Here is a 14,096-nt window from a genome sequence, read left to right on the forward strand (position 1 = left end):
TTATTTAAAAAACATTTTATACCATAGTTATTAATTTTTATTATACATTAGAAAATGATCAAGATGGTCTTTTGGTTGTCACACTATACTTACTAGCACAAAGATCGCGCGGCTCGTACGACTCGCGCGATGCGACCAAATTTACCTAAACTTGCAGAGCGTAAAATTGTGAAATGGCTCTTAAATTGAGGAATCGTCTAAATACTTTCGTCGATCGCAAGAAAAAAATTAAATGAACTATTTGTTTTATTTTTCTCAAAAGATGGCAGCACCAGTAGCCTGACGCCGCAAAATGGCGCCGATATTTTAATATCTGTGGATCTGTAATTTAACAGCTTTGTTTTACTGAAGTGTGAGACAAAATTACAGCAAATTGTCCGGATTTGTGGATATTTTATTAAATAATTTATAATGCAAGTTTGAATTTTATAAATATAATTAATATTCATTGATAGATCTGCATAATTCTGAATAATGATAAATAAATGTTACATGTATATTTTTTTTCAGGGCTCGGAACAAATCTCCGTCGATTGTTTCTGATAAAGATAAAAAGAAACTAAAAGAAAAAAAGAAAAAAGGGGATTCCGGATCCAGTAGCAGTGAAAGTAGTGGAAGGTATTTGTCGTAAAACTTTCTTTGGCGCTAAAATGTAATCTTCCAAAATAAGAGGTTATGCTGTTAGATTTATCAACTTAATTGTAAAAATTTCACTTTCTTTGGTATTAATTAATGAAACGTGTATCATATTGTTAATTCAATCAAAGCCCATTTTCTTATTTAAATCGTTTACAATTTCAATAATTTTTTAGCTATTATCAAAGTAATAATCAACATCAACTCTTGTCTATAAGTTAATGTCGTAATTATAGTTCATCGGAGAGCAGTTCTTCAAGATCTTCATCTCGGTCGTCGTCAAGCAGTTCGGGTAGTTCGTCCCGGTCATCATCTAGCTCAAGTTCCTCGAGCAGCAGCAGCAGTAATAATGATCGCTCGAGACCAAAGAAGAAGTATGTTGTTTATAAGTATAAATTGTCTTTTAGTTTTCTTTTAATATATTAACTGCAATTTAAAAATTTCAACTAATAAGTGTTTGAACAATTGCCCTTCTATCAGTTAGCCCTTTAATCATTTTATGAACATGTTTCAATTATGTGTAAGTTTGCACAGTGACAGGAAGGATAATGAAATGAAACAAAACTGTTTTTCCTTTTCAATATATTCTCTCGTAACCCTAATACATTTATTAGATCTGTCAAATAACTTATTACTACCATCGAAAAAATGATTTGTCTTGGGCGTCAAAATATGCCGAAACTGACGCCCAAGACAAATCATTTTCAAATCATGCCAAGGTGTTCATGTAGGATGTTTAAAATGGTTGTTTCTGATATTCCAACTAATGTTGCAAGCTGTTTTATCTTTAGCCGGGCATTTTCCAATACAACTTTTTCGACTATTTCTGATGTGGTAGCTTCAATCGATTCATCTCACTTTTTAGGACTTCTCCACTAAAAAGTCCATTAAAAGATCGTCGGGATCCAGATGCAGAGAGACTTCGAGATAGATCACCATTAGGAGATAAAAAAAAAATTACAGCACCTTCAAGTAATGACAAATCTAAAAGCAAAGATAAACATGAAAGGTAAAAGAACACTATTTTAATTTTTTCCTATGTTATGACACTTTTTAAATTAAAAACAATGTCAAAGATAAATTTCTTAAAAATACTACTTATTTAAAAAATATGCTATTTATTTGCTTGACTTTAATTCATTTAAGAATAGTTGTTATTTGTATCATTGCTACTAAATTAAAGTGTAAAATTATAAAGTGTTACACGCAGAATCGAACTTGTTAGCTTAATTTAAAATTTAGATATTCTATTGAAAAATTGAATATGCTTATAATATCTTAGCTTAAATCGTACATACTAACCTGTTATAGATCACCAGGGCGTAAAAAACGTGAACGTTCACCGCCACCCCGCCCAACTCGAATACATATTGGCAGGCTAACTTTAAATGTGTCGAGAGACCATATACATGAAATTTTCTCTACATATGGTACTGTAAAAGCAGTTGAGTTCCCAATGGATAGACTACATCCACACAATGGTCGAGGCTATGCTTATGTTGAATTTAGCAATGCGGATGAAGCTGAGAATGCCATGAAACACATGGATGGAGGTTAGTAATTAAAAAATAATGATTAATTTTATATAAATGTTGCATATCAAGTAATGTATTTCATTTAGAGATTAACCCTTAAAATATCTGTTTAAAAAATCTTTCTCATAGAAATATATTAATATAATAAAATGGTAGGAAAGTCAAAACTGTACATTGAATATTTTTTTTTTAAAGAATACTTGGGGTGTGATCTACAATCGATACCGAAGCCAAAAATATGGTTTTTAGAATTTTTGTCTGTTTTTCTGTATGTATGTCCGGGATAAACTCAAAAAGTACCGCATGGATTTACTTCAAATTTGGCACGAATATTATTAAGAAGTCTGGTAAACATATAGGCTACATATTATCTCGCTATCACCTACGGGTAACGAGCAGTGAACCTTTATTTCTTCAACGCATTCTGTAACAACGCATAATCTAACGACGCATATTTGAATGTTGTTGTTATTATGTTAATAATAACCATGTCATAAGCTAGCTTCACACTATAAATAACGACATTCTGTAGTATATTTAGTATCAGCATTGCACCCATGTGAAGCCGGGGCGGGTCGCTAGTAAAAATATATATATATAACCAAACCCTCCTGCCCAGCGTGATGACTATGGGCAAAACACATAAGTTCAAGCCACTTTTGGCGTGAACTTGTGGAGGCCTATGTCCAGTAGTGGACTGCGAAAGGCTGCTGTGATGATGATGGTGATAGAAATATAGATCAAATCAAACAAAATGTATAAATATTGAAAAAACAAATAAATATCTTATAATATACAGTAAGCAACTTAATGCTTGTTATAATAGGTAACTGCTGACTGTTGTAGTTTTTTTTTTTTTGTTTATTTTTTTAATATACATAGAAATAATATAAAAAATAGTTACAAATATTACACTCAAGCGGGCATTGTACCCAAAACCCACGGAGCAGAAAGAAGGGTTACTAAAAATTTTGTTAATGGGCCAACAATGATGATTTCTATCAGCTTAAGAGTCGTCCATTAATTATGTGAGACTCGAAAGGGGGAGGAATTTTCGGGTAGGGAGGGAGAGGGGGTTATCTGTAAACTCCCCACATATCGCCAAGGAGGTAGGGGGTTAAAAGTTACCAAGAAAAACATCACGTGATTAATGGCTGACCCCTTAGGTCTCAAGTTTTTTTTTTTACAGATTATTGGTGTATTACCATTTAGAAACTTGTAACATATTTTAATGGTTTAGGACAAATCGACGGTCAGGAGATAACCGCAGCGCCGGTACTGATACCGTCGCGTCCGCGCCGACCGTCGCCACGCCCTCCGCCCCGCCACGCGCTGCCTCGACGTCACTCACCACCGAGGTGTGTAATAACAACACCTATATTTAATTCAGAATGTCTTCTGAGACATGTAGTTCCTCATGTGGACATAGTAGATTCTTTGTTCCGCCTTGACTTAGCATGTTTGATTAATAAAAAATATTAACATAGAAACAAAATAAATCAGACAATATACTCAACACATAAGTTTTTGAACTTCTTAGTAATAAATATTTAAAGCTTGACCATGTAATTAATATACCATTTCCACATTGTTGTGTGTATGCTCCATCCAAAAATAAGTCTTATGTAAACAAACCCCTTACTGGAAGAAAAATACGCATTCCCTGTGTAATCACACAATGGCTACTAGATAATTATTGTAGCATTTGGTTAATCACATGAAGTACCATTATTTTTGTAATTTTACGTCTATTTCATCATCAAACTAATATTTTTAGCAGAAAACTGAATTCGCTGTAACCTCAAACTTACAAGTGACATTTATCATTACTCTGTCTTGTCTTTTGTTTTTAGGGCTGGGACGTTCTTTCATATCGATAAAAAGTCAAGGTCAATGATATTAAAAAAAAATTACAGCATATTAGCTCGAACTTTTTATAAATCATAAAAAGTTTAAACGGCCACTAAAGTTAAATAGTGTCTTACTTAAAGTGATTGTGAGAGAGGCATTACTTCATTTTTTATCAATAATACCGTCTTTATCTGTGGTAACATTTGCTTTAAATCTCATTGAAAATACTTTGTGTTGCATGCATATTATTTATAAGTTATTATATCGGTATTTTAAGTTTTTATTTATTTTTATTTATTTTTATTTATTCGGTTTATTATTTTTATTTATTTGCAAACTCACACTCACACTCTCTCACACGCGCACGCGCAAACACACACACACACATTATATTTTTTTTTTTTTTTTATTTAAATTTTAATATCCATAGGCTCTTGAGTGCCCATGCCTTTTTTTACTTAAATTTTAATTTTCAAGTATTGAGGCGTATTATTTTCAACAGTGTTCGTAGTGAGTCCAAAACCGACCGTGAGATATATATATAATTATATAATAATAATAATTAGAATAATTATTAGAATTAAATTAAATAACAATAACTAGAATAATAGAATAATCACTTACGACTATGGTTGTTTTTTTTTTTTTTTTTTTTCTACATGCTCCATTAATTTTATAATGCACTACATGCTTTATAATTAACATTGTGTGACTTACATTGTTAATTTACCGCATTGTCGACGGCCACTCTCATTTTTCTAAACCAGCGCCCGCCGCCAGTTTCGCGAGCACATCCTCAATAACATTCGCATCCCTATTATGGATCGCCATTTTGAGGCTGTGCTCGAGAATTTGCCTACGGTTAGCCTCCACCGCCCTTCTGACGAAGTAGCCAATTGCGTCGTCCTTGTCGTCGGTGTAATAGACACAGGTGTTAGTGTGTCTAGTCACCGCGACCACCGCGTGCGAGACACTATCATGGATTCGAAGCCTCTCCGCCCTCGTCTGGATAACAATGACGTTTTCACTCGTCTGTCCCTGCGCCTCATGAATGGTCAGGATTTTCGACCCCTCCCCAGCTCCGTATCCCCGACCTATCAACGCCTTCTTCTCCTCTTGCGTGAAAGTCAGGTACAGGGTCCGGTCCTGTTCTGCTGGTATTCGTGAGTCGGTGAATCCTTCCATGCGCAACGAGTGGATGATCGGGCTCGAGCTGTAGATCCCGTCGTACACCTCACTGATGGCGAAAGCAACGTCTTTTGGGTTTCGATGCGTGCAGGACAGCTCGCATGAGATACCTACTGTCAGGTAAGGTCTGCTGTACCGCATCTCGAACAGGTTTTCCCTGTCAATGTACGGCAGCTGGTTTACGTCTCCGATGAGGACCACCTCTTCTGCTGCCGATAGCCGGGCAGCCATGACTATGGCTCCAAAATGGTTCATAAGGGCTTCGTCTACCGTTAATCGGCTTATCTTAACGCCCTCACGAAAACCATTTGCCAGTATGGACGCCATTGTGCGCACCTTCGTTTTGGCCTTATTGCCATAGCGGTGCGCCAACTTCTCTTTAAGATCTTTCGCTGCCTCGATCGTGGTTGTGACTACGACTTCGCCGTCCTCATCGAAGTTCCCGACTATGTGAGTTGTCTTGCCGCATCCGGGTACCCCGTTTGTCCATCTCAGTTGCGGTAGCCTCCAAGCCCCGAAAGCGCCTTCGGCGTCCGGGTCACTCATGATGGTTTTAGCCATCCCGAGCACCCTATCACCCAGCATCACTCTCGTGCACTTGGCCACCACCACCAACGGGTCCAACACACATTATATTTGAAGTATACCTATAGTGTTAGTCATCCGTAAGGGAAGTATGTGAGTTAATACAAGTGTCTTTGAGTGTCAACTTACTGGGAAGACTGGGTGATAAATTGTAACAAAGATTATAAGATTGTAATAAGTGTGTTTATTTAGGTACCGGCGCCGCAGCCCGCCCCCGCGGCGCCGCTCCCCGCCGCGCCGCCGCCGCTCGCGCTCGCGCTCCCCGCGCGCCGCCCCGCGCCGCCGCCGCTCCAGGTCCTCCTCCTCGTCCTCCCGGTAGACCTCACCCACCTCACACACCTAACACTAGCACAACATCCTGTTCATTCATTCCTATGTTGTCTAAAACAAAACTACAGTGACCTAGTTTACTTATAGGATGATACTTCTAATTACAAATACTTAAAGAACTTTCAGGATAGTAATTCATAAACAAGTACAAATATATTTAGATATACTTTCTTAAAATAAAATGTCTATATAATTATATTTTTATTATAACACTAGCACACTAAATAAACATTTCGATTTTATAACATAATTGTGTTTAACAAATCTTACAATTGATTTCATTTCATCCTATAAGTATGGTATACTGCATTTTAGTTTATACATTTAAAGTAACAGAAAACAAAACAAGCAATCTCCAAACACAAAATTATGTCCCTGAGCATTTTCGGGATTTTTATTACCAATAAAATATAATTCTACTGCAATGAAAATGCAATAAACACAATACACTAAACATGAAACATTCCAGAGACTTCACATAGGTGAGTATAAATTCAATACCCATTAATATGAAATATAGTAAAGGCCTAGATAATAGGTAAGTATGATTTCATGATGTAATTACTATATAGGAACTGTTGACTTAAAAATAATAAACAATTTCTGTTATAAAAGCTTGCAAAATGGAAACTGACTAGAGTGAGTGATCAGTGCAAATAAACTAGTAATAAATTGACAAAAGTGCAGTGTTTTATGTATCTTATTCTGTAAAATTACCATTTTGTTAATAAACATCAAAAATTTACCTATTTTTTTTTTTATTTGGTTCTCAGATCCAAAGATCCTGTATCCCATGTCAAGTGAAAGTGCTTTTTCTATATATAAGTAATGTCTTCAAACAAGTTTATGTGTTCTTAGTATGCGTTGTGTTATTAAAATAAATTTATGTTTAACACATTGTTTTATTACAAAAAGGAACAAAAACAGAACATCTTAATAAGAAATATTATAATTATTGATTTTTTAACTTCTAATTATTTTAGTGTATGTTAAATAATCAGTAACCAACACTTTACCCTTGTATAAAAAGTTAGGTTCCAACATAGGTAGTTCATTGAGTGATCTGTAAAAATGAATAAAAACAAATAAGCTCCCACTTAATAGATGATAAACAAATAATTAATACTTAAAAAATAAAACTTACGGATATTGTATTTTCATAGATTTTGGTCCTCTTACAGGATTCCATGCAGATACTGGTGATTTATTTGCTGTCATTAAACCTGCTATAGCCATGTATAAACCATATTCTTGACATATTTTTTCCTACAACAATATTATTATTTCTTCAAAATTTCAATTTATCATATAGACCACTCAGATTAAAATACAAATTTATGTGAAATGATATTATTCAGCCTTCTGGGCATAGGCCTCTTATCCATATAACAGAAGGGTTGAAGTTTAGTCTACCATGCTACTCCACTGTGGGTTAATTTCACTACAACAAGTCACAGCTATCAGGTGTCTATGATAACAACCGGATCCCAAAAGCCCTTCATGCTTGACAAGGAACAGTGGGAAGATCGACAAGCGCATACACTGAGATAAGAAAATAGAGAGAGAATATCTTCCCAAAGCAAGAATCTGAGTAAATCTCAAAAAGGGTAAATATTTATCATCAAAACTAAAGTTCTTACCCTCCATTCTGCTAACAAGCAGTCTCCTTCACTGAGAGCCGTAAGTGCTTTATCAACATCATTGATACATGAAAAATGTGGCAAATAATTTTCTTCTAGAAAGTTGATAAATGAAGATGGATGACTTAGGAACTGCTCTATAATATCTTTCGGAGCATGGCTTAAGATTTTATGACCATCAGGTGTTGTTATTTCTGGAAAACGAAACATCTCAAATATAAAATATTAAGTATGTACTTTGTCAAAAACGTAATTTCGTAAAAATGACAAATCCGACTTTGTTCTACGACTGCGACGATATACAAAATACACTTTATAATTTTATAATATAAATATATCTTTACCCTTAGGATTTAATACTCTTCCAACACCATGTAAAATGCTGACTGTTTGATCTTTTCCTAAGGACATGAATTTATTAGAAACTAACTTCTTTTTCTTACTTGTTTTTTGTTTTACTTCTTTTTCATTAATTATACTAGTTTCTAAACTAAATTGGGAACCTGTAAAATTATTATTAATTTTACTTTAACAAAGGCTATTTTAAACTTTGTAATACCTGTAATATAAAGTTAACAAATACTAATCTTTTTAATAACTGTTGAAAGTTTGATGCAGAGTTTATGTATAGAAATAAATAAATTTGGAGTGTCATTACCGCTTTTTACTAAATTCATATGTATTTTTACACAGTACATATACCAAAATAATATATTTTACAATTTTTGTGTCTGTCTGTTTGTTCCGACTAATCTCTGAAACGGCTGGACCGATTTTGACGAGACTTTCACATGCAGATAGCTGATGTAATAAGGAGTAACTTAACTACTTTTATTATAGATTTTTTTCTCTGCAAACTGAACAATAACTATTTTGTTAAATTCCACACGGATGAAGTCGCGGGCACAGAGCTAGTACTTGATATATTAATATATAAAATAACCTTTTAAAGATGCAAAATGAAGATTTAAGATAGCTGATCTTATATCACCACCAGATGAATTAACAACTGACTCAATTACATCTGCTGTTGGAATGTTGTATGTGGAAGTATACTTTTTACTGATTATATCTACTGCTCTTTTAAGAGCTGCTTTTAACCCTGTTACTGATACACTATTGAACCTGAAAAAGTTGAGCATTTTAAATTGTACAAGTATTGCAGTTTCCTTTCTACACATATCTGCGTAAATATTTTGATACTATATAATCGAATATATAAAATTCTCGTGTCGCGGTGTTTGTAGTTAAACTCCTCCGAAACGGCTTGACCGATTCTCATGAAATTTTGTGTGCATATTGGGTAGGTCTGAGAATCGAACATCTATTTTTCATCCCCCTAAATGTTAAGGGTAGTCCACAACAATTTTTTTTAAAATATATTTTAATAATTCATTTTATTTTATTATGATTTAGCATCAAAAAATACATATATCCCTATATTTTCATAATATATATGGCAAAACAACGTTTGCTGGGTCAGCTGTTAGTCAGCAGTTATGTTATAAAATAAGGAAAATTACAGTAGATTAAGAACCGTCAAATTATCTAAGCTCAAAATTTGACCGTTTATCGACATAATTTCGTTAAAAAAAAAAAATAACCCTATCTAACTTCAAAATTATGGTTTATAATCTAAGGCCTAGCCAAAATTGTTTTGTCTGGCTTTTTATAGTATACTAAAGACTGAATCAGCAGTACAAGTCTTATTCTATACAGATGTTTTGCTATACCATAACAATATATATAGTAAAACAAGATACTTTAATGGTATTGACCTGTCACCATTAACTAGAAATGTCGCCCGCGACATGATGTATAAATTATAACCACATATACACAAAGACTAAATAAATTGAATTATAACACATTATTACTACTTAAAAACCTCATGCACACTTAATAAAAATGTTAACAATGGAATAATTAAGTTCATTATAATTTTTATACATACTTACATTATGTGATGAATGTTAAATTGCTCTTTTAAACTTGCAGTGAACAAATGATAGGCTGTATTTTTGTTGTCTGTGTGAGTCTCGGAACAAATAAAAACTATGGGAGATTTAGCTCGATGTTTATATTGCCTAAAAATAGTATTTATTTAGCAAAGATGCAATAGAATTGAAGGTTTAAAAATTAAAATTAAATAAAAAACCATATATGCTGTGTGGTTACGGCATCAAAGAATATAGCCACCCCCTCTCTTCCCATGGGTGTCGTAAGAGGCGACTAAGGGATAACACAGCTCCACTACTACCTTGGAACTTAAAAAGTCGACCGATGGCGGGATAACCATCCAACTACTGGCTTTGAAATACACAGGCCGAAGACGGGCGTCGTCTTCGGTGCGACAAAGCCAGCCCTGTGGTCACCAACCCGCCTGCGTGGTGATTATGGGCAAAACACATGAGTGTGGAAGCTACTTGTGGAGGCCTATGTCCAGTAGTGGACTGCGAAATGCTGCTGCGATGATGATGATACTGTGATGAAAAAAACATACAAATAATAATTTAATGTACATTATTTATTTATATGGACTTACTGCAAGACATCTGTAAACTCTGTCGGTGATCTTATAAAAGTATTAGGGAAATCCTCTACAAGTACCAATTTACAGCTATTATTGTCTAAGAGTGATGTAAAATTTGCTGAATTTATTATAAATTCTAAAAATTTTTTGGACTGGGATTCCTTAATTTCATAATCACCTGAAAAGAATATTTCTTATTAATTGATAGTCTGTTTATTGGTAGATTCAATAAGTATATTTAAGCTGTAATAATCTACTAATAAATATATTACCAAACTCTGAAGGATATTCAATATCAAGTGGTGTAATCCATTCTGTGATCTTTATGTTGTACTTAGAAGCTAATGCCCGCACGGTTGCAGTTTTTCCACTACCTACTGGACCTGATATCAACAGCATGTCATTGTTACTGTTAATACAAGCTGTTTTCATCCACTCTTCAACTTCTTGAACTTTTTTGTTATGAACAGCCACATGCTCAATATTTACAGGATCAAAGTTTTTCATCCAGTTTTTATCATTAATATTGCATATCGGATTTTCATTAGGTGCTTTCGAAGGTTTCTAGCAATTGGTAAATATATAAAATTAATATAAGGAATAGCAATTACGTAGTATAATAATACAATTAAGAGCTAAATACCTTAAAGATTGGATTTTTGTTCCTCATATCATTGTTTTTACTCTTTTTAGGAGATGAGCTCTCATTGAAATCAAAGAGAGGCTTAAACCACTTCTTTTCCTGTTTAAAAAAAGTGTTTTAATAGGATATCGACAAGTCAATTTTTTTTATAAAATAACAATTACCTCACCTTTTGCATATTAAAATACCTTGATTATAACGAGAAACTCTTAAGATAACAAACTTAAAATCAAAATCATATGTATTTTGTTGTGACAGATACCTGCTTTTTTCATGTCTCCCTTGAAAAAATGGCAAACGTATTATACCGTACAGCTTAGATAATTGACGTAAACGTAATAGAAAATTCTGCTAATTACAAAATTTGTAATATTTGAATATAAATTATTTGAAACAAGGTCGCAAGATGCCATAAATATCGTCTTATTAAAATATTTTAACAACCCTTCAATTCCAGATAAGAGTGAATATTAAACGTACAATTATACTTTCTGTAAGTATTACTATGCTCTGTGAATTATACTCGTTTTATGGTTTGATACTTGTGTAACGACATCTATCTCGCGACATACAAACTAGATTATATTATATTCGACTTGGGGTTCCGGTCTGCGCTCTTCATAAATGTCCCTGTGGCAGTGATGTTGACAAGCTTGGACATCACGGATTGTCATGCCAAAAAATGCAGGTCGCTTATCGAGATATGCCGCACTTAACGATATCATATGCCGGTCCCTTGCCACCGTCAACGTGCCAAGTCTACTTGAACCGACTGGTAATGCAAGAGACGATGACAAGAGACTTGACGGTATAAATTTGATTCCATGGAAGATGGGCCAGGTGCTGGTATGGGATACAACCTTTTTAGACACGCTGGCCCCTTCCCATCTACATGGAACCAACAACAGAGCTGGTGCGGCTGTGAAGCGGCTGAAAAAACTGAAGCATGCTAATACAAGGGCTAGCTTCTAGGCTCTGAATATGATTTTAGTCCCATTCGGTATCGAGACCCTTGGTCCGTGGGGTCCTAACGCTATAAGGCTTTTTAAAGAAATAGCAAAAACTTTATTCGACATCACAAGATACCGAAGAGCTAGCAGCTACCTCGGACAAAGAATTAGTCTAGCTATTCAAAGGGGGAACGCTACCAGTATTTTTGGAACCTTGCCTAATGGAACTCCTTTTGATAATATATTTTAGTTATTATATTATATATAACACATACTACTACATATTACTATTATAACTACATTATATTCTTACTAACTTAGTTGTAAATTTTAAATGTGACTAACAAGTGGACTGTGTCTCAAATAAAGAAATTAATATTTCATTAAAAAAAACTAGAGAAAGTTGACGTATCTTACTTACATCGTGATATCAAAGTTATCAGAGCCATTGAATATATATATATAAGAAGCCGACTACAATCGTCGGGGCAGTAGTCCACCAGACATCAACATCCGTCTGGTTGGAGGATCCTCCCTTTTCAATGGAGGATTAGTGACTTCACACCCTGTTCCTCGCAACTCCCCAAACTAGTGACCCCGACGTGATTCTTCACACCTAAAAACTGGTGACTGCGAGTATGAACATCAGCGCAACCTTCATCGTCTTCATCACTTCCTCAAGCTTTCGAGAAGCGAGTCATACAGCCAGCCAGCATCTACGGCTAGTACGGGTATCCTGACGGCCAGCATGCAGCGGAAGCGCATTCCTGGTCATCACCCGCAGCCTTCTCAGCGACCTTGGCATAGTACACTGCACTTCAGCCGGTCAGCAAACAGAGACGTGCTTTGCTCCTGGTCGACGCAGCAGCAGCCACTACGCAGCACTACACCACTCCGATTCACTAGAGCATTGGCAGCATCACTCCGACTCACTGGGGTATCCCCGCTGACAGATCCGACTCACCTTTAAATATTCGGTATCTGGTTTCAACACACTGGAACATTCCACTTGCTCGGCAAGCATTACAAGATGGACGACTCAACCTGCTATCGACCTCCGGCCCCGGAGGGAAGTGATGTAGCGACATTTGTCTTGCGACATACAAACTAGAGAAAACTGACGTATCTTACATCGCGATATCAAAGTTATCAGAGCGATTGAATACAGGATGACTGGCGAATTACTATCAATATTTGAGGACGTGTTATTTGAGGATCATATATGACGAAAAAAAATTACATATAAAATAAATATTCATAAACTTCTAAGTAAAGTTAACCAACAGTTATCTCGCTAATTACGCGTCGTCTGGACGCCCTAGCTGCGCAGTCGTCACAAAGCAGGTGTGTAGGTATACATTTAGCTATCGCGCGGTCGTTTACCTACGTCCAAACACCGCCAAGTGTTAACAGGGTAGTAGGCTACTTTTGATAAACCAGTATGATCCAATCCCCCTTCATACTTTAATTTTAGCTTAGGACAGGCAAAAATACCAAAATAAGATTAGGCCGACCCCTTCCCCTTGATAAATATTCCCCTTGATAATTTGATAAATATTAATTTATTACGTATGAATCTAAACGAAAAAATGAATACACGTTTGGTTTGTTTCAATGTTTATTTTTATTTGTACTTTAGGTAGGTACTAATAATTTTTATTTTTTGGTAGTAATAAACTTTGGTTTTAATTATGATCTTTACCGACATAAGATTTTCAGTACAGAGGCTTAACAAAAAAAATAAATAATAATTGTGTTTGCTCGCAAACGAAAAAAAACCGACTTCAATTACATCGACGAGTGATACAACGTAGATCGACGAAAAAATAGTCAAGTAACTGCGCGTTATCAAAGATTACTCAAAAAGTAGTTATCAGATCTCAAATCTCATATTATATGTGAATGATTATATGAAAATGATCTCAAATTTATATGTGACCACATAACAAACATCAGCTTTCGATTAAATTAAAAATTATTAAAATCGGTACACCCAGTAAAAAGTTATTGCGGATTTTCAAGAGTTTCCCTCGATTCCTCTGGGATCCCATCATCAGATCCTGGTTTCCTTATCATGGTACTAAACTTGGGATATCTACTTTCCAACAAAAAAAGAATTATCAAAATCGGTACATCCAGTAGAAAGTTATGCGGTATAATACAACGTAGGTCGACGAAAATCGCGTCAAGTAAAAACGCATTATT

The 14,096-nt window shown here is 35.0% G+C and overlaps 2 protein-coding genes and 1 long non-coding RNA gene across 3 annotated transcripts; 1 reads left to right on the forward strand and 2 right to left on the reverse strand.

The window, feature by feature from the left end:
• The first annotated feature begins 225 nt into the window (after positions 1-225).
• On the forward strand, positions 226-6,114 carry LOC123656324 (RNA-binding protein with serine-rich domain 1-A-like). Its single transcript, XM_045592024.1, has 7 exons — positions 226-413; positions 511-618; positions 873-1,010; positions 1,502-1,645; positions 1,948-2,189; positions 3,412-3,529; positions 5,988-6,114. Coding segments are annotated over exons 1-7 (879 nt in total). The 5' UTR covers positions 226-411.
• On the reverse strand, positions 1,204-2,220 carry LOC123656325. Its single transcript, XR_006743519.1, has 2 exons — positions 1,939-2,220; positions 1,204-1,620 (listed from the first exon to the last, which is right to left on the reverse strand). It is a non-coding gene; the product is annotated as an uncharacterized LOC123656325 (long non-coding RNA).
• Positions 6,115-7,058: 944 nt separating the features above from the next.
• LOC123656323 (cell cycle checkpoint protein RAD17) lies at positions 7,059-11,216 on the reverse strand. The gene is made up of 10 exons (XM_045592023.1): positions 11,111-11,216; positions 10,942-11,040; positions 10,571-10,862; positions 10,311-10,476; positions 9,724-9,852; positions 8,709-8,890; positions 8,110-8,268; positions 7,766-7,959; positions 7,270-7,391; positions 7,059-7,188 (listed from the first exon to the last, which is right to left on the reverse strand). The coding sequence occupies exons 1-10, from the start codon at positions 11,117-11,119 to the stop codon at positions 7,089-7,091; spliced, it is 1,452 nt and encodes a 483-aa protein (XP_045447979.1). The 5' UTR covers positions 11,120-11,216; the 3' UTR covers positions 7,059-7,088.
• Positions 11,217-14,096: the final 2,880 nt, after the last annotated feature.

Source organism: Melitaea cinxia, chromosome 9, assembly GCF_905220565.1.
Source record: "Melitaea cinxia chromosome 9, ilMelCinx1.1, whole genome shotgun sequence".
Lineage (NCBI taxonomy): Eukaryota > Metazoa > Arthropoda > Insecta > Lepidoptera > Nymphalidae > Melitaea > Melitaea cinxia.